The following is an 18,377-nucleotide window of genomic DNA, read 5'->3' as shown; positions in this document are numbered from 1 at the left end:
TATTCCATTCTGTATATATACTACAATTTAACTGTTCATCTGTTGATGGACATTTATATTATTTCCATGTATTGGTTAAAATGAATAATGCTACTATAAACAATTGTGTACAAATTTCTATGTGGACTTATGTTTTAATTTCTTTCCTTTTTTCTTGGGGAGGAGACGGTCTCACTCTGTCACCTAGGCTAAAGTACAGTGGTGCAAACATGGCTCATTGCAACTTCGACCTCCCAGACCCAAGTGATCCTCCCACCTCAGCCTCCCAAATAGCTGATACCACAGGCATGCATCACCATGCCTGGCTTATTTTTTCTGCTTGTCTGTTGTGGTAGAGATGAGGTCTTCCTTTGTAGCCCAGCCAGGCTGGTCTCAAACTCCTAGGCTCAAGCAGACCTCCTGCCTCAGCGTCCCAAAGTGCTGGGATTGTAAGTGTTAGCCTCTGCACCTGGCTGTGTTTTCATTTTTCTTGGGTATGTATTTAGGAATAAAAATGTTGAGTAATATGGTAACTCCATGTTTAATTTTTTGAGAAAGTGCCAAACTGTTTTCCTCACAACTGTACCATTTTATCCAGCATAGTGAGAGTCCCTGTTTTCTTCACATTCTTCCTAACAATAATTATTTTATTATTTAAAGCTTTCCTAGCGGGTATGAAGTAGTACCTCATGGTTTTGATTTGCATTTCTTTAATGACCAGTGATATTGGGCATCTTTTCATGTGCTTCTTGGCCATATGTATAGCTTTTTTTTTTTTTTTTTTGAGACTGAATTTTGTTCTTGTTGCCCAGGCTGGAGTGCAGTGGTGCAATCTCAGCTCACTGCAACCTCCGCCTCCCAGGTTTAAGTGATTCTCCTACCTCAGCCTCCTGGCCTCCTTAGTAGCTGGGATTACAGGCATGCACCACCACAGCCAGCTAATTTTGTATTTTTAGCAGAGATGGGGTTTCTCCATGTTGGTCAGGCTGGTCTCGAACTCCTCACCTCAGGAGATCCGCCCACCTCTGCCTCCCAAAGTATTGGGATTACAGGTGTGAGCCACTGCACCCAGCCATTGTATAGCTTTTTTAAAGAGATATCTATTGAAGGTGCCGATTTTAAAATTAGGTTGTCAGGCCGGGCACCTCAGGAGGCTGAGGCAGGAGAATTGCTTGAACCCAGGAGGGGGAGGTTGCAGTGAGCTGAGATCGCACTACTGCATTCCAGCATGGCGACAGAGCAAGACTCTGTCTCAAAAAAGAAAAAAAAAAATTAGGCAAATGTGGTGGCACATGCCTGTATTCCCAGCTACCTGGGAGGCTGTGGTGGGAGGATTGCTTGATCCTGGGAGGCAGAGCCAAGATTGCTCCACTGCACTCCAGCCTGGGTGACAGAGTAAGACCTTGCCTCAAAAAATAAGTAAATAAAAGACTGGTATTCCTATTTATGTAGATAAGTTCATTTTTTCTCATTGTACTGTATTTACCAAATAAATTTAAGACAAAAATGCCCTTTTTTATAGAGTAACACAGCATCTGGTGGAATGACACGACGAAATACTTATGTTTGCAGTGAGAGAACTACAGCTGATAGACACTCAGTGATTCAGAATGGCAAAGAAAACAGGTAGGAAATTCTACCTGTTTGTAAGAAAAGTTGTTTTTCCCAAGAGAAGTGGAAGCATGTTATTTATTGCTTTGTTTTTATAATCATTTTCAAATTAAAACTGTAAGTATTCTCTGAAGGTAAGTTAAATTTGTATACTAATTTTTAGCAAGATACTAGAATTCTAAATTCTTTTTGTTGTCCAGAGCATCATCATCCTGCCTGGCTGTGTATGATGATTAAAAGGATTGAGTTAAACCCAGGAGGTTTCCTAGAGGAAGTAGATAGTAAGCTGTGGTTATGTTGTAGAACAGTGAATAAGGAAATGGAGATTGTCTTGTGCTCATTAATAACTTGAACAAAAGCTGAAAGTGGGGGAAGATAAGGACCTGAGGCAGAGAGTCATACCTTGGGAGAATGTACAGCACCAGGCAGCATTAAAGGTCAGCAGTTTACCAAAGGGTCCAGATGGCTGAGTCTAAATAGAAACACTGGAGAAGCCAAGAGAAGTGGAGAATCCAGCCTTCTGAATGGTTTTAATTTGGCTTCATAGCAAGCATACATAGGATGAGCGTGATTTTAAAAACACAGTGATGTTACATGTCAATAAGGAGAGCATCCTGTCATGCACATGATTTTCTTGGGGTTTTGAAATAAAATAAGTAGAGTCAGTAAAATGAGATTAGATAGGTCTGGAGACTCTGAGGTGGGGTTAGTCTGGGTGGAGAGAAAAGAGAAGTTAGACTGGTAGAGAACAGTTAAATATGCTATATTCTGTTCAGAACAAATTTCCCAGGCTGGCATGGATTTTCCCTCTTTGTTTTTGGAAGAGCAGTAAGTGTACATCATTCTTTCAACTTGAACATTGTTTGCATCAGAATTGTTCTGACGTTTACTTTCTGCAGTTACAGTGTAAGGTTCTGTTTCTTAATCCTAACCTATGTTTGATCTTATTAGTCAAACGAAATGTTTGATCACTACATTTTATGACAGCATAATCAAAAATTCTCTCCTCCTTCTTCCTGAGTTCCAAACTGCTTATCACTTCCCTGTTGCATAGGCCACTTAGGATGGAGTTGATATGAGGAGTAACATTTGTTCTGTAAGATTATGGTTATTATTCATTGAATTTTTAGCAATATTTACATTCTCTTGTTCTCTTTTCTGACTCGTGTGTGTGTGTGTGTTTCAACATTGTCTTTTTTCTTATGATTAAAAACTATTAAGAACTGGAGTGTAGCAGCTAGGGTAGATAGTTTACAGATAATGATTGGTATAGGTATTTTTTTTTTTTTTTTTTTTTGAGACAGAATCTCGCTCTGTCGCCCAGGCTGGAGTGCAGTGGCGTGATCTTGGCTCACTGCAAGCTCTGCCTCCCGGGTTCACGCCATTCTCCTGCCTCAGCCTCCCGAGTAGCTGGGACTATGGGCGACCGCCACCACGCCCAGCTAATTTTTTGTATTTTTAGTAGAGACAGGGTTTCACCACGTTAGCCAGGATGGTCTCGATCTCCTGACCTTGTGATCCACCCGCCTCGGCCTCCCAAAGTGCTGGGATTACAGGCGTGAGCAACTGTACCCGGCCAGGTATTTCTTTAAATAGTAGTCTACTCTGGTAGATTTGTATTATAGTTCAATTCTTAACTCTCAAATTTCTTCTAGTTCAAAAGTGACTTAATAGAAAATATCAACAGAAGACTTAATCAGAATTTTCTGGTGTTATAGATTTTAGTCTACAGGACTACAGAAATGTTGTTTCATGGTCAGGCGCAGTGGCTCACACCTGTAATCCCAGCACTTTGGGAGGCCAAGGCGGGCGGATCACTTGAGGTCAGGAGTTTGAGACAAGCCTGGCCAACATGGTGAAACCCCGTCTCTACTAAAAATACGAAAATTAACCATGTGTGGTGGCGCATGCCTGTAGTCCCAGCTACCAGGGAGACTGAGGCAGGAGAATTACTTGAACCCGGGAGGCAGTTTGCAGTGAGCTGAGATCACGCCACTGCAGTCCAGCCTGGACGACAGAGCAAGACTCGTCCAAAAAAAAAAAAAAGTTGTTTCATTACTACTTCTAAATTCTGAAAATGTACTACCCAGCTCCTTCTGAACTTTAGGATATGTGACTGTCTGAGGTGCAGTCAGTCTCCTCAAGGGTGTTAAGACTAAGATCTGCTCTCTGCTCCCATCCTGTGCTACACATATCATACACCAGGCACATGCATATATGCCTGTGTCTTCTGATTCTCTTTTCCTAAAATTTTTTGTTTCACTCTTTGGAAACAATATTTAAGACTTCTTTAATTTCTTTGGCATCATTTCCTTTCTGCATTCCCCCTGGAGACACCTGCCTTGTTGAGGCCAACTCTTTCGTATCCTTACCTGTCTCATTGTTTCTCTTAGCATCAGTCATTGAAATACTTTGCTTTTGAAGGTGTCATCTTTCTCTTCAGTCAAAGAGAGTCTCAGTGCCAAACCTTAAAAGACAGGGCCCATTGTTTTAATAATATTTGGATTTTCCTTTCCTATCTTATAAATGAATTAAAAGACTGGAAAATTGTTGGGTTTAACTTCTTTAGTTAAGGCACTAAATGTGACAACTTTCCCTTAAAATTGATGCTTGATTCTTCAGTGAGATACAATTAGCTTTCCCTGCACAGATGACTTCTTCGGCAAATTGTTCCTTTTCCCTGTCTTCACCCACCCATGTATCTTACTTCTTCACTAATTTAAAATATGGGTGAGCTGTAGGATGCCTGGACCTATGTTAACTTCTGAAACAAACACATTAAGTTCCAATTTTAGCCTTAAATATTTTCGACATTTAGCCTTAAATGTTTTCTTCTTTATATGAGTGTTCATACAGAATTTCAGCATGAGAATAATGATGGCTGGTTTTTTAAAAACTGTGTAAAGGTTTAAACCAAAGACTCTAGATATCTTAAGCCCTTACTACCTTCAAAATCCTACTGTAAACAGGGTATTTTAAAGGCTTACTAAATGCAAGGACTTTTCTCGTCATAGGCAATATAATTAATTTTAATAGCTTTTTTCTTTTGAAAATTAGTTTTATTAATTGGTTCTTACTAGGTCAGTCTTTATCAGCTTTCCTGTGGGAACAATAAAGTTAATGACGCAGGGAGCATTGGTTAGGGCCATTTGTTACTTTGGCACAAACACCTGTGAGTGGTTTTCTGAGACTAGTTTTAAACTGGTCGTGCTGAAGGCCACCCCACTTTGTGCTGTAATTATTCTGCTTTCTGATGTTATTCTCGAAAAATGGCCAGATTCCAGGCCATTGGTGTAAACTAGGCATGAGAAGGTTTGACTACACCTTCAATTGTGTGATTCTATCATGATGGTATAGGTTTGCAGTGAGTCTTAAACCACATAGCACTGACACATAGTGAGTACTCAACAAATGTTAGCTTTCGTTGTTAATTATAGACTGTTCAGACAAGGTTATGAAGAATTTTCTTAGTTTGCACTGACTAAACCTAATCTCTCAAGTTAATAATGTAGCTAAACCACCTACATAGCAGAGACACTCTGCTCCTATGATTTCATATGCTTTAGATACCCGGATGACACTGTTTAGACTACTTCATTTAAAGACCCCAGAGAAGTGACGTGATGGTGTTACAGTAATGCAAGCAGAATCTTTTCTATTTTTTTTTTCTTTTTTTCTTTTTTTTGCGATGGAGTCTCGTTCTTTTACCCAGGCTAGAGTGCAGTGGCACAATCTCGGGTCACTGCAACCTGTGTCTCCCAGGTTCATGCAATTCTTCTGCCTCAGCCTCCCAGTAACTGGGATTACAGGCACACACCGCCACATCTGGCTGATTTTTGTATTTTTAATAGAAATTGGGTTTCACTAGGCCAGGCTGGTCTCAAATTCCTGACTTCAAGTGATCCACCTGCCTTGGCCTCCCAAAGTGCTGTGATTACAGGCATGAGCCACTGCGCCAGGCCCAGAATCTTTCAAATAAATTTTAGATATTGGATATTACTGTAAAGTTTCAAAATTGTGAAGTGGCTTTATTATTTTATCCACTTACCCTGCATCAAACCACATAGAGATTGAGCAGAGAATTGAGGACACTTAGCTTACGTATCTTTGGACTACATACAAAAATTGCTTTTTTTAGGCCAGGTGTGGTGGCTCACACCTGTAATCCCAGCATCTGAGGAGGCTGAGGCAGGTGGATCATGAGGTCAGGAGATCGAGACCATCCTGACCAACATGGTGAAACCCTGTCTAAAAATTAGCTGATCGTGGTGGCATGCGCCTGTAGTCCCAGCTGCTTGGGAAGCTGAGGCAGGAGAATCACTTGAACCCAGGAGGCAGAGGTTGCAGTGAGCTGAGATAGCGCCACTGCACTCCAGCCTGGCAGCAGAGTGAGACTCCATCTCAAAAACAAAAAAAAAGGGCTGAGCACAGTGGCTCACGCCTGTAATCCCAGCACTTTGGGAAGCCGAGGTGGGCGGATCACCTGAGGTCAGGAGTTTGAGACCAGCCTGACCAACATGGAGAAACCCCATCTCTACTAAAAATACAAAAAAAAAATAGCCAGGCATGGTTGTGCATGCTATAATCCCAGCTACTTGGGAGGCTGAGGCAGGAGAATCGCTTCAACCTAGGAGGCAGAGGTTGCGGTGAGCCACGATTGTACCATTGCACTCCAGCCTGGGCAACAAAAGCAAAACTCCATCTCAAAAAAAAAAAAAAAAAAAAAGACTGCCTTTTTTTTTTTTTTTTTTTTTTTTTTTCTAAATGCTTGGAGTCTTGCAGTGTGGCCCAGGCTGCAGTGCAGTGGCTAGTCACAGACATGATCATAGTGTACTGTAGCCTTGAACTCCTGGGCTCAAACGATCCTCCTGCGTTGGCTTCTTAAGTAGCTGGGACTACAGGCGTGGACCACCACACCTGGCTAATTTTTTATTTTTTGTAGAGATGAAGTCTTCCCATGTTACCCAGGCTGGTCTCAAATTCCTGGCCTCAAGGGATCCTCCAATCTCAGCCTTCCAAAACACTAGGTTTACAGGCATGAGCCACCATGCCTGCCCTTGGACTATATTTTTAATTCTGCTTTTGCCCAATCACTGAGTATGCTTTAAATCAGCAGCCAATACATTTCCTATCAGGATGTTCTGATAGGGGCTAGAGGTCATACCAACAAATTCAAAGTGCCTATCCCTTAGTAACCTTAAGTGGATTAATGTTTTAGAAAAGATAGTCAAGGCCGGGCGCGGTGGCTCACGCTTGTAATCCCAGCACTTTGGGAGGCCGAGGCGGGTGGATCACGAGGTCAGGAGATCAAGACCACGGTGAAACTCCGTCTCTACTAAAAATACAAAAAATTAGCTGGGTGTGGTGGCGGGCGCCTGTAGTCCCAGCTACTCGGAGAGGCTGAGGCAGGAGAATGGTGTGAACCCGGGAGGCGGAGCTTGCAGTGAGCCAAGATCGCGCCACTGCACTCCAGCCTGGGCGACAGAGCAAGACTCTGTCTAAAAAAAAAAAAAAAGAAAAGAAAAGATAGTCAAGACTGGGCACAGTGGCTCACAAGGCCTGTCATCCCAGCACTTTGGGAGACCTAGACAGGATGATCACTTGAGGCCAGGAGTTCAAGACCAGCCTGGGCAAAGTAGCTTGAGACCCCCGTCTCTATAAAAATATATTTTTTTTAATTTTAAAAGATAGTCATGAATACAAAACAGTTGGGAAGATTAATAGGAACTCAACTTCATGCAACTTGAATTTTAAGAAAAACATTGCTATTTCTATCAGTTAAGGTTTAAATGTAGACCAGGCATGGTTGCTCACACCACCATGTAATCCCAGCACTTTGGGAGGCCATGACAGGAGGATTGCTTGAACCCAGGAGTTCAAGACCAGCCTGGGCAACATGGTAAAATCCTATCTCTACCAAAAATACAAAAAAATTAGCTGGGTGCCAGGCGCAGTGCCTCACGCCTGTAATCCCAGCACTTTGGGCGGCCGAGGCGAGTGGATCACCTGGGGTCGGGAGTTCGAGACCAGCCTGGCCAACCTGATGAAACCCCATCTCTACTAAAAATACAAAAATTAGTTAGGTGTGGTGGTGGGTGCCTGTAGTCCCAGCTATTTGGGAGGCTGAGGCGGGAGGATGGTTTGAGCCTGGGAGGTGGAGGTTGTAGTGAGCTGAGATCACACCATTGTATTCCAGCCTGGACAGTAGAGCCAGACCCTGTCTCAAAAAAATAAAAATAAAAAAATTAGTGTAATACAGCTACTATGAACCCACAAAAACTTAAAAAAATTTTTTTAATTATAAAAAAATGTAATACTGCTACTGTTTTGCTTATGTAAATTGTGGGCTAGACTAGGAAATAAAACTATCATTTTTAACACTTTTCTGGGGGGAATATTATTCGAATTTCATAACAATTAACTTGATGACCTTTTAGAATATATATGTGGACCATTGTGATGTCGGGGCTGCCTGTTGTAAATAGGATTTTTGTGAGCTTGATTGTACAAAATTGAAATTTGCAAATATCTTACTGAGTTTACTGTTTCCTTCTGGGTGTTAGGCCTACTGTAGAAGTCAGAAAAATCGGAAATATTTTGTTGCTTGCTTTGTGAAACTCATGATGTGACATGGATTAAATTTCTAAAAAGTTTATTTAATTGCCTTTAAAATTAGTATGTCAAAAAGTTTATTTATTTATTTATTTTAATTTGAAACAGTCTCTCTCTGTCGCCCAGACTGGAGTTTAGTGGCATGACCTCGGCTCACTGCAGCCACCACCCCCGGGTTTAAACGATTTTTATACCTCAGCCTCCTGAGTAGCTAGGATTACAGGGGCCCGCCACCACACCCAACTAATTTTTGTATTTTTAGTAGAGATGGGTTTTTGCCATGTTGGCCAGGCTGGTCTTGAACTCCTGGCCTCAAGCAATCCACCCACCTCAGCCTCCCAAAGTGTTGGGATTACAGGTGTGGGCCACCACGCCCAGCCTCAAGTTAATAATTTACAATCCCAGCACTTTGGGAGGACAAAACGGGTGGATTGCCTTAAGCTCAGGAATTCCAGACCAGCCTGGGCCATGACGAAACACCGTCTTTACAAAAAAAAATTTTTTTTAATTTATAATGAGAAAATAAATTTACATTTCCTTCTTAGGTCTCTAGAGGATCCGTTTTTTTGCTGCAAAGCATCTGCCCACACCCTCTTACAATGCTTGTATGCCTTAAAGATCTAGCTTGGCCTGTCAGCAGTGTGCTTCATTGGGAATCGATGCAGCACCCTCCTGCCTGCAGGCTAACTAAAAGCCTCTTCCTTCTCCAAAGACTTTGGGACCATTTGTATTCACCAGGGAAAGGGTCAAACAACTGCGTCTTCTTCCCCTGCTTTTCTTGGCGCATCTACTGATACTAGCTCCTAATTTGGGCAAGAAAAAAGTCAACAGCTGGAGGTAGAGTGTGTTGACCCTGGACTCACCCTGAAAGGTAAGGGCACAAGAGATAGTTGTATTTAGCTGTATCTTGTTAGAAAAATACATTTGTGTAGCCAGGCACAGTGGCTCACGCCTGTAATCCCAGCACTTTGGGAGGCTGAGCCAGGTGGATCACGAGGTCAGGAGTTCGAGACCACCCTGAGTAACATGGTGAAACCCCGTCTCTACGAAAAATACAAAAAATTAGCCAGGCGTGGTGGCGGGCGCCTGTAGTCCCAGCTACTCGGGAGGCTGAGGCAGGAGAACGGCGTGAACCCAGGAGGCAGAGCTTGCAGTGAGTGGAGATCACGCCACTGCACTCCAGCCTGGGCGACAGAGTGAGACTCCATCTCAAAAAAAAAAGAATAATAACATTTGTGTGCATTCATGTGTACGTGTGTCTGTACACATGTACAAGAAACAACTGAGCATTTCTTTTAAAACCTTAGTCAGTTAGAACTGTCTCTGTTGCAGGTGACAGAAAACCCAGTCTAAACAGGCTTAAATATAAAAGGGCTGTTAGTTCATATAACTAAAAAAAGTCCAGGGCTAGAGTTAGGGTCCATCTGCTTCTGCCTCCTTGGCTGTAGTTCCATGACTGGGCTCGGCACCGTCAGACATAACTTCTTCCCGCACACAGCTATGCTCAAGCAGAAGCCCTCAGGTTGTCTCCATGATCTGTGTGGGGCCTAGAGTTGCTTCCACCAAAGCAAAATTTGAGTATTGTTGCTGCAGGAAAAGAATGGATACTGAGTGGCAGAAATACGAAACTGAATAAATTTTTGTCTTTATAAGACATTTGCTTCCAGTGCTTCTCAGACTGTGTAAATTCTCCCAAGTCAGAGGGCAGAATTCTCAAACAAAAATGCAGGGACAGAACCAGGCACAGTGGCTCACAAGGCCTATAATCCCAGCACTTTGGGAGGCCGAGGCAGAAGGATCACTTGAACCCAGGAGTTCAAGACCAGCCTAGCCATCATAGTGAGACACCATCTCTACAAAAAATTTAAAAATTAGCCAGGCATAGTGGCACACTCCTGTGGCTGAGATAGGAGGATTGCTTGACCCCAGGAGGTTGAGGCTGCAGCAAGCTGTGATAGTGCCACTGCACTCTAGCCTGGGTGAATAGAGCAAGACCCTATCTCCAAAAATAAAAATTTAAATAAAAATGCTAATTCAGGGACAAGCAGCTCTTGATTTTAAAGATGTATCTCCCTTATGTTGGGGCTATCAGAATTCCAGTTGCTAATTGATTAATCTGCTCTGTTAGGAGAACGTTTATTGAATACCTGCCCTGCCAGGCTTTCTGCTTACACTGGTGGGGGGCACACTGACAAGATTTTGGGCTGTGTTTTCAGGGACCTCCAGCAGAGAAGGGTCACTAGGATACAATGTGGCATGCATGAGCTAAAAACAGAGGTGATGTAACTCTCAGAGGGAAAGTGGATCAGATAATACTTCATGGAGATGACGACGTCTGGTTCATTTTTGAAGAGTAAATAGAAAGATCCCAGCCCTCCATACCAAGAGAGTAACTCCTGCAAACATTTTCTGACCTGGTGCTTGGCCAATGGACCACACATCATCAGGAAGGCTAGAAAATTGAGTTCCAGGAGGGAATGATAGAAGGCAAAGCCTAGAGAGATGGCAGGGGCCAGACTTCAGGGGCCTGGGGTTGTGTACTTGCATTCTGAGTCGAGGAGACTGAACTTTGTACGAAAGACTTGGTGTTCTGTAGAAGTATGAGAAGATGAGTGACAGGGTCTGGTTTATATGTAAGAAGTTCTCAGCTGTAAGGTGAATAGATTGGAGGTGTTGGGGCAAAGGCAGGGGACCCAGTGAAGGCAAGGAGTGAGGCTCTATACTGAGGCCCTGGTAGAAGTGGAGCAGATGGGCCACCTGAAGAGCTACTAGGAAGTTGACACCAACAAGATGTCGTTAGTCTGGGTATGGGGAGTGAGGGAAAGGAAGAACTTGCCAGTTTCCAGGTTTTAATCCTTCCAAAGGATTTCTGCAGAAAGGCACTGGAAGAGCTGTATTCCTACTTATCCTTAAAGGAAAGAAACTGCCCTTGAATTCCAAGGACATGATTACTGAGCTGGAATTCCAAATAATGTGTCCCAGTGAGACTCCTGTGGGTAGTTTTGTCTGGTAACTGTGTGTTAGGTGAAACCGCAGACTTCCAGCCACTCTATCTTACCGTGTCTGTTAACAGTTAATTTGCTCTGATGAATTTTCCCATCTTGGAGAAGGGGGCTCTGCTGACCGTTTTTTATCTTGGAGTAAATGTCCTTTGATTAGGAAGGTTCTAGACTATATTGTTAAAACAACATTGGAAGGCTGGGCATGGTGGCTCATGCCTGTAATCCCAACACTTTGGGAGGCCAAGGCAGGCGTATCGTTTGAGCCCAGGAGTTCAAGACCAGCCTGGGCAACATGGCAAAACTCTCTCTACTAAAAATACAAAATTAGCCAGGCATGGTGGAGTGCGCCTGTATTCCCAGCCACTTAGTAGGCTGAGGTGGGAGAACCGCCTGAGCCCAGGAAGTTGAGGCTGCAGTGAGCCATGATCTTACCACTGCACTGCAGCTAGGTGACAGCAAAACCCTGTCTCAAAAAAACACCAGACAACATAGGATACTATGTAATATAACAGCTAGTTCCTATACCTGTTATCTTATTAATTCATTTAAAATACATCAGTGTGGGCCGGGTGTGGTGGCTCACACCTGTAATCCCAACACTTTGGAAGACCAAGGTGGGAGGATCACTTGAAGCCACAAATTTAAGACCAGCCTGGACAATATAGCAAGACCCTGTCTCTACAAAAAAAAAAGTAAATAAAAAATAAAATATGTCAGTGTGTTTTGGGAACAGGTTGAGAGCATAGCATGCTCATATTATATATTCATTTTACCACTTAGATTTGAATTGAGGCATCTCTTAGAATAGGTTTTGTTTTGTTCATACCCTCAGAGGACATTGTCCCTCTCATAGAAGCAGATATTCAAACGTGTAATCTGCTATTTTCTTTTAAGGTAATACATTTTTATGATTACTGTTTGAAGAAAAAAAAAAAAAAGCAACTATAGGTTAGCAGTTGCTCCAGAATCTCCAAAACAAGCTTAAGAGATTTTTATTCTTTACCAAAAATGAGATGCCTTGGGAGGAAGGTGTGTGCATTACACACAGGTTGCTCTGTGGTCACTGCTCCTTCATACTGTGTTTCTGCCTCTGCCTGAACCCAAACCCCTCCCAGCCTGACAGAAATGTTCGCTTACGCAGCTAGCCCTGCCTCAGTTTGTACATCTACCTGTCGGCTGAGACATCAGAAGTCGATGTCCATGTCAGCCTCTGGGCACCCCAAGATGATGTTACCTCCAATAGACAGTGAAGGAGATAACTTCAAGGCTATGTAAGAAAAATGCACATTCTTTGTGAAACTAATGTGTACCCACTGCTTCTTAATTTTGTGCTGTGGATTTTATAGTCTGAGATTTTGTTACAGTTGTCCACAAGGTGTCCTTCCTCCATGTGATTTTAGTTAAGCACATCTTGTGTCATGATGTCCTCGGTTGTGTATTGTGTGTCTTCGTGCCTTTGCGTACTGCAAAGTGTATAAGAAGTTCCTGCTCCTCCCAAGTTGCTTTCAGCATGTGGAATTTTATACATATATCATTTGTGTACTTCCAAAACTTTTTAGTTGCCTGTTCTTCAGTTACGCCTGCATATCCTTTATTTCTTTGGCATTGGCACAGTTCTCTGTATGTAAGCAATTTGAGAGGGAAGCAAAGGGGAAAAGTTTGAATTAGCTGTTCTCTGTCCTAGAATTTCCCTGCATTAATCTTGTCCTTGAAAATATATATAATACTGGTCCCTTAAACTCCATGAGGCTTTGTCTCATTATGTATTGTTCTTTTGGTACCCTTTCTCACTTAACTTACCTTTTGCTCCTAAGTCCTATAAAATACTCCTTGGATCTGGATTTTTATACCTGATTTTCTCCACTGTGTATAAAAGGTATATTGTGAGTGTAAATTTTTGTATATCATGTTCTGAGAGCTTCTTACTTTCTGATCTTATAGCACTATTCCTGATCAGAGAACTCCAGTTGCTTCAACACACAGTATTAGTAGTGCAGCCACCCCGGATCGAATCCGCTTCCCAAGAGGCACTGCCAGTCGTAGCACTTTCCACGGCCAGCCCCGGGAACGGCGAACCGCAACATATAATGGCCCTCCTGCCTCTCCCAGCCTGTCCCATGAAGCCACACCATTGTCCCAGACTCGAAGCCGAGGCTCCACTAATCTCTTTAGTAAATTAACTTCAAAACTCACAAGGAGGTAAGTGCTAGGTGCTGGTTGTTTTGGAGTGAACACGTACAGCAAAAGAAAGATGTCTTTTTTGTTGTGTGAAGCCACTGCTGCCTGGATGCTTTTCAGTCTTCCTTCAGCTCATGGTTTTCTGGTTTTATATATATCTAACTTTATACTTTTAAACCTCTAAAGTAGAAATTGTAGAGCTCAGAGTCCTCATAACACTAAAAGTTAACTAGCATTTAGGAGGTTTTTGTTACTGTTCTTTAATTATTGTTCCTTTTGCTCACATATCTGTCTGCATGGCATGTTGGTTGTTGTTGAGCAGGCAGACCTCGAGTTCTGGTGTGGGGTGGGGGCTGGCACTCCGTAACAATCAGCAGGAAAGACCATGCATGTCTTTCATAATCATCTTCAGCCCCAGAGGAAAGAGACAGCTTCTCTTTTCTCACTTAATTGTTGTTAAGGAGCAGTAAATTTCTTAGAGTCTAAATCTTGAAAGTTTCTCTCTCAGTCTTAGTTATTTATATTGAGAGCAAGGTAATGTCCTTAAATGGTATCGTTTTGTAGAAAAAATCTGTGGTTTATTATCAAAAAATAATGTTACTATTATTAAGTTATTTTTATTAAATGCTGCATGATTCTTGGCTGATGGTCCTGGAAATTTTTTAAAATGTTCCATGTGTCTAGTAGGCTAGCATTTGGGGCCTCAGTAAACTCTCAAGGGTCCTTTGAGATAAGTTCATTTCCATAACCTTGTTACCTGTTACAAAAGCCCAGAAATACTGGCTGCTTCAAGAGGAAAAAGAAAGGATATCACTTTGAACCATAAACAATAGTGAAAGGCACCTTTCCAAGAAGGAACCCAGGAAACCCAAGAGCCCCTGCAGTTTCAGGACATCCTTGGGGAAATGTTTTGAAATTAACCTAGCTGTGGATGAGTCTGTCTGTGGTATCTTGCAGGTTTGCTTGGGACGGACCCTCTTATTTGTCATCTGTAGCTTACAGGACAGCAGTAGGAGTCTTTCCCGGGTCTGAAATGATCAGTACCCCCCTCTGTTTTTCTGCATTCCCTATGGCCTATAGCCTATTACTTCATTTCACTCCATCTCCATTATTTAAACTAAGCTAAATCTTATATTCAATCATCTGAAACTTCGGTGAGTCACATTAAAGTCTGATCTGCTTATTATTAGGACATGGAATAGATTAGGGAGTAGTATTCCTTTTTTTTTTTTTTGAGACGGATTCTCACTGTCGCCAAGGCTGGAGTGCAGTGGTGCAATCTTGGCTAACTTCAACCTCCGCCTAGATTAGGGAGGATTTCTGACATCCATTAGCATTAACTAGAAGTCAGATGCGTCAGAAGGTTTCTATTTACCCTCTTACTCACTTCTTAGCCCCTTTATGAAGCCACCTCATTTTAAACTGGGCAAAACAGAACCGGCCAAAGAGCTTTGCCAGGTTTGGGGCACCCATTCATGACCAGCCAGCAAGAGAGACAGTGAGTTCAATCTGAGAAGAGTCTGGTGACTCCCAGAATAAATCATTCCTTCCTGGCCAGCCGTGGTGGCTCACGCTTGTAATCCCAGCACTTTGGGAGGCCGAGGCGGGTGGATCTCCTGAGGTCAGGAGTTTGAGACCAGCCTGACCAATATGGTGAAACCTCGTCTCTACTAAAAATACAAAAATTAGCCAGGCATGGTGGTGGGCGCCTGGAGTCCCAGCTACCCAGGAGGCTTAGACAGGAGAATTGCTTGAACCCAGAAGGCAGAGGTTGCAGCGAGCCAAGATCGTACTACTGCATTCTAGTCCGGTGACAAAGCGAGACTCCATCTCAAAAAAAAAAACTTTGAGCCGGGCGTGGTGGCTCACGCTTGTAATCCCAGCACTTTGGGAGGCCGAGGCGGGCGGATCACGAGGTCAGGAGATTGAGACCACAGTGAAACCCCGTCTCTACTAAAAATACAAAAAATAAGCCGGGCGTGGTGGCGGGCGCCTGTAGTCCCAGCTACTCGGAGAGGCTGAGGCAGGAGAATGGCGTGAACCCGGGAGGCGGAGCTTGCAGTGAGCCGAGATTGCGCCACTGCACTCCAGCCTGGGCAACAGCGAGACTCCGTCTCAAAAAAAAAAAAAAAAAAAAAAAAAAAAAAAAAAAAAAACTTTGAGTTTATTTGTCTTCTTTGTACTCTTTTCAGTCATTGTAAGACTAGTATTGGGCTGGGCCAGGTGGCTCATGCCTGTAATCTCAGCACTTTGGGAGGCCAAGGAGGGCGGATCACCTGGGGTCAGGAGTTTGAGACAGGCCTGGCCAACATGGCAAAACCCCATCTCTACTAAAAATATAACAATTAGCCAGGGGTGGTGGCGCACGCCTGTAGTCCCAGCTACTCTGGAGGCTGAGGCAGGAGAATCGCTTGAACCTGGGAGGCAGAGGTTGCATTTAGCCAAGATCACGCCACTGCACTCCAGCCTGGGTGATGACAGAGCGAGACTCCATCTCAAAAAAAAAAAAAAAAAGACTAGCATTGGCCGGGCACAGTGGCTCACGACCATAATCCCAGCACTTTGGGAGGCTGAGGCAGGTGGATCACCTGAGGTCGGGAGTTTGAGACCATCCTAGCCAACATGGAGAAACCCAGTCTCTACAAAAAATACAAAATTAGCCGGGCATGGTGGCACATGCCTGTAATCCCAGGGAGACTGAGGCAGGAGAATCGCTTGAACCCAGGAGGCAGAGGTTGTGGTGAGCCGAGATCACGCCATTGCACTCCAGCCCGGGCAACAACAGTGAAACTCTGTCTCAAAAAAAAAAAAAAAAACACAAAAGACTAGCATTGATTTTTATTACATGTATATAATGGAAAAAAGGAAACAAGATTATCATTGATAAAAATATCAGCTACCTCTTTTTTTTTTTTTCCACGGGGTCTCACTTTATCTCCCAGGCTGGAGTGCAGTGGCATGATCTCAGCCCACTGCAACCTCCGCCTTCCAGGTTCAAGTGATTCTTGGCTTCAGCCTCCCGAGTGGCTGGGACTACAGGCGCCCACCATCACGCCTGGCTAATTTTTGTATTTTTAGTAGAGACCCGGTTTTATCATGTTGGCCAGGCTGGTCTTGAACTGCTGACCTCAAGGGATCCACCGCGCCCAGCCAAAGCTACCATTATTTGAATGCTTATTATGTGCTAAGGTAGATATCTATATACATAGATACAGTCATATTCATTTTATACATATAAATATGTATGTACATTATATATATGCATATTTTATGTATAAAATGAGTATCATACACACATTTATATGTGTGAAATGAGTATATTTATGCACATGTACAAGTGTGCACACACACTCCTCATTTAATTTAATCTCCATAGTACACCCCATTTTGTAAAAGAAACTGAAGGTGAAGTTTGGAGAGATTAAGGCACATATTTTAAAAAGTATCAGGGCCTGGTGCAGTGGCTTACACCTGTAATCCCAGCACTTTGGGAGGCCAAGGCAGGTAGATCAAGTAGATCATTCAAGGTCAGGAGTTCAAGACCAGCCTGGCCAACATGGTGAAACCCCATCTCTACTAAAAATACAAAAATTAGCTTGATGTTGTGGCACATGCTTGTAATTCCAGCTATTTGGGAGGGTGAGGCAAGAGGATGGCTTGAACCCAGGAGGTGTAGTTTGCAGAGAGCCAAGATCACACCATTGCACTCCAGCCTGGGCGACAGAGTGACACTCCGTCTCAAAAAAAAGAAGTATCAGGCTGAGCCAGGTCTATCTGACCAGACTCTGCCCTTTTAGCCACTACACTGTGCTCCCCTTAGAAAAAAGTTGCAGGTGTGACAGTTGCATTACGTTTATTTCATATATTTGAATTAAAACTAGAGACTCAGGCTTGTTGTTTAAAAGAATTCTAAGTGGTCATCTTATTTACAATTTCCAGGCTATTACCACCCCCAGATGTTTGCAGAAAGGTAGTCTTTTATCCTGTCTTGTTAAAGTTTATTAACTGAGGTCTGTTGTCTCCCTTAGTGCTATACTTAATCAGCTATTGACAGTTTGTTCTTGAAAACAATCAAAATCCTTGCTAGAGTGGTTGAAAGTTCTTATCCTCCTTTAGCAAGAATTGCTAGGATTAAAATTGCATTACCTGAAAGGCTGAGGTGTTTGCACTTAGATGCTGCAAGGGAGACCTGGTGTGGCCAGGTCTGGAGAGGGCTGGAGTCAGGAAGCCTGCACTCTGCTTGGAGAGCACATGGCTTTGGAGAGCTATGGGCCCTTCGTAGTCAGGAGCAAAACTCTCTCCCCTTGGGATCAGGCCTGGCCTTGCTCAGAGACTGCAGTCACCCATACCCTGCAGGCAGAACAGCCAGGCACATGCAAGTGCCTCTGCCCTCAGGTTGATCCATGTTGCCATGGGCAGTGTGAAGGCCTCCTCCTCCTCCTTCCTCTTTATATTTCAAGGGATTATAGGAGGAAAAGTTAAGAAAAGCACTCCTATAGTAATTGACCAGTAACCCTGATTTTTCCCGGTGGAAGATTAGGAAATGGCCAGGCACCATGGCTCATGTCTATAATCCCAGCACTTTGGGAGGCTGAGCCACATGGATCACTTGAGCCCAGGAGTTCAAGACCAGCCTGGACAACATAATGACACCCCATCTCTATTTTTTTTTTTTTTTTTTTGAGACAGAGTCTCGCTCTGTTCCCCAGGCTGGAGTGCAGTGGCACGATCTCGGCTCACTGCAGTGTCTGCCTCCTGGGTTCAAGCGATTATCCTGCCTCAGCCTCCCGAGTAGCTGGGACTACAGGTGCACGCCACCACACCCAGCTATTTTTGTATTTTTAGTAGAGACAGGGTTTCACCGTGTTGGCTAGGCTGGTCACAAACTCCTGACCTCAAGTGATCCGCCCACCTCAGCCTCCCAAAGTGCTGGGATTACAGGCATGAGCCACCACACCAGCCTTTTATTTATTTATTTATTTATTTATTTATTTA

At 43.4% G+C, this 18,377-nt stretch overlaps 1 protein-coding gene across 29 annotated transcripts in view; it reads left to right on the top strand.

Annotated features, from left to right (window-relative positions):
* MARK3 (microtubule affinity regulating kinase 3) overlaps window positions 1-18,377 on the top strand; it is a 120,447-nt gene that overhangs the window by 94,320 nt on the left and 7,750 nt on the right. For 19 of the 29 annotated variants that reach the window (XM_055288020.2, XM_055288018.2, XM_063643841.1 and 16 more), the window contains 2 exons: window positions 1,502-1,605; window positions 13,146-13,403. In XM_055288020.2, the coding sequence (XP_055143995.1) occupies window positions 1,502-1,605; window positions 13,146-13,403 (362 nt within the window). Of the gene's footprint in view, window positions 1-1,501; window positions 1,606-12,319; window positions 12,476-13,145; window positions 13,404-18,377 lie in introns of all 29 variants that reach the window. The other 10 variants (XM_055288015.2, XM_055288011.2, XM_055288012.2 and 7 more) reach the window with 1 other exon arrangement.

This window comes from Symphalangus syndactylus, chromosome 8 (genome assembly GCF_028878055.3).
Source record: "Symphalangus syndactylus isolate Jambi chromosome 8, NHGRI_mSymSyn1-v2.1_pri, whole genome shotgun sequence".
Lineage (NCBI taxonomy): Eukaryota > Metazoa > Chordata > Mammalia > Primates > Hylobatidae > Symphalangus > Symphalangus syndactylus.
Note: the sequence above shows the minus strand (reverse complement) of the source record. Positions and strands in the feature narration are given on the sequence as shown.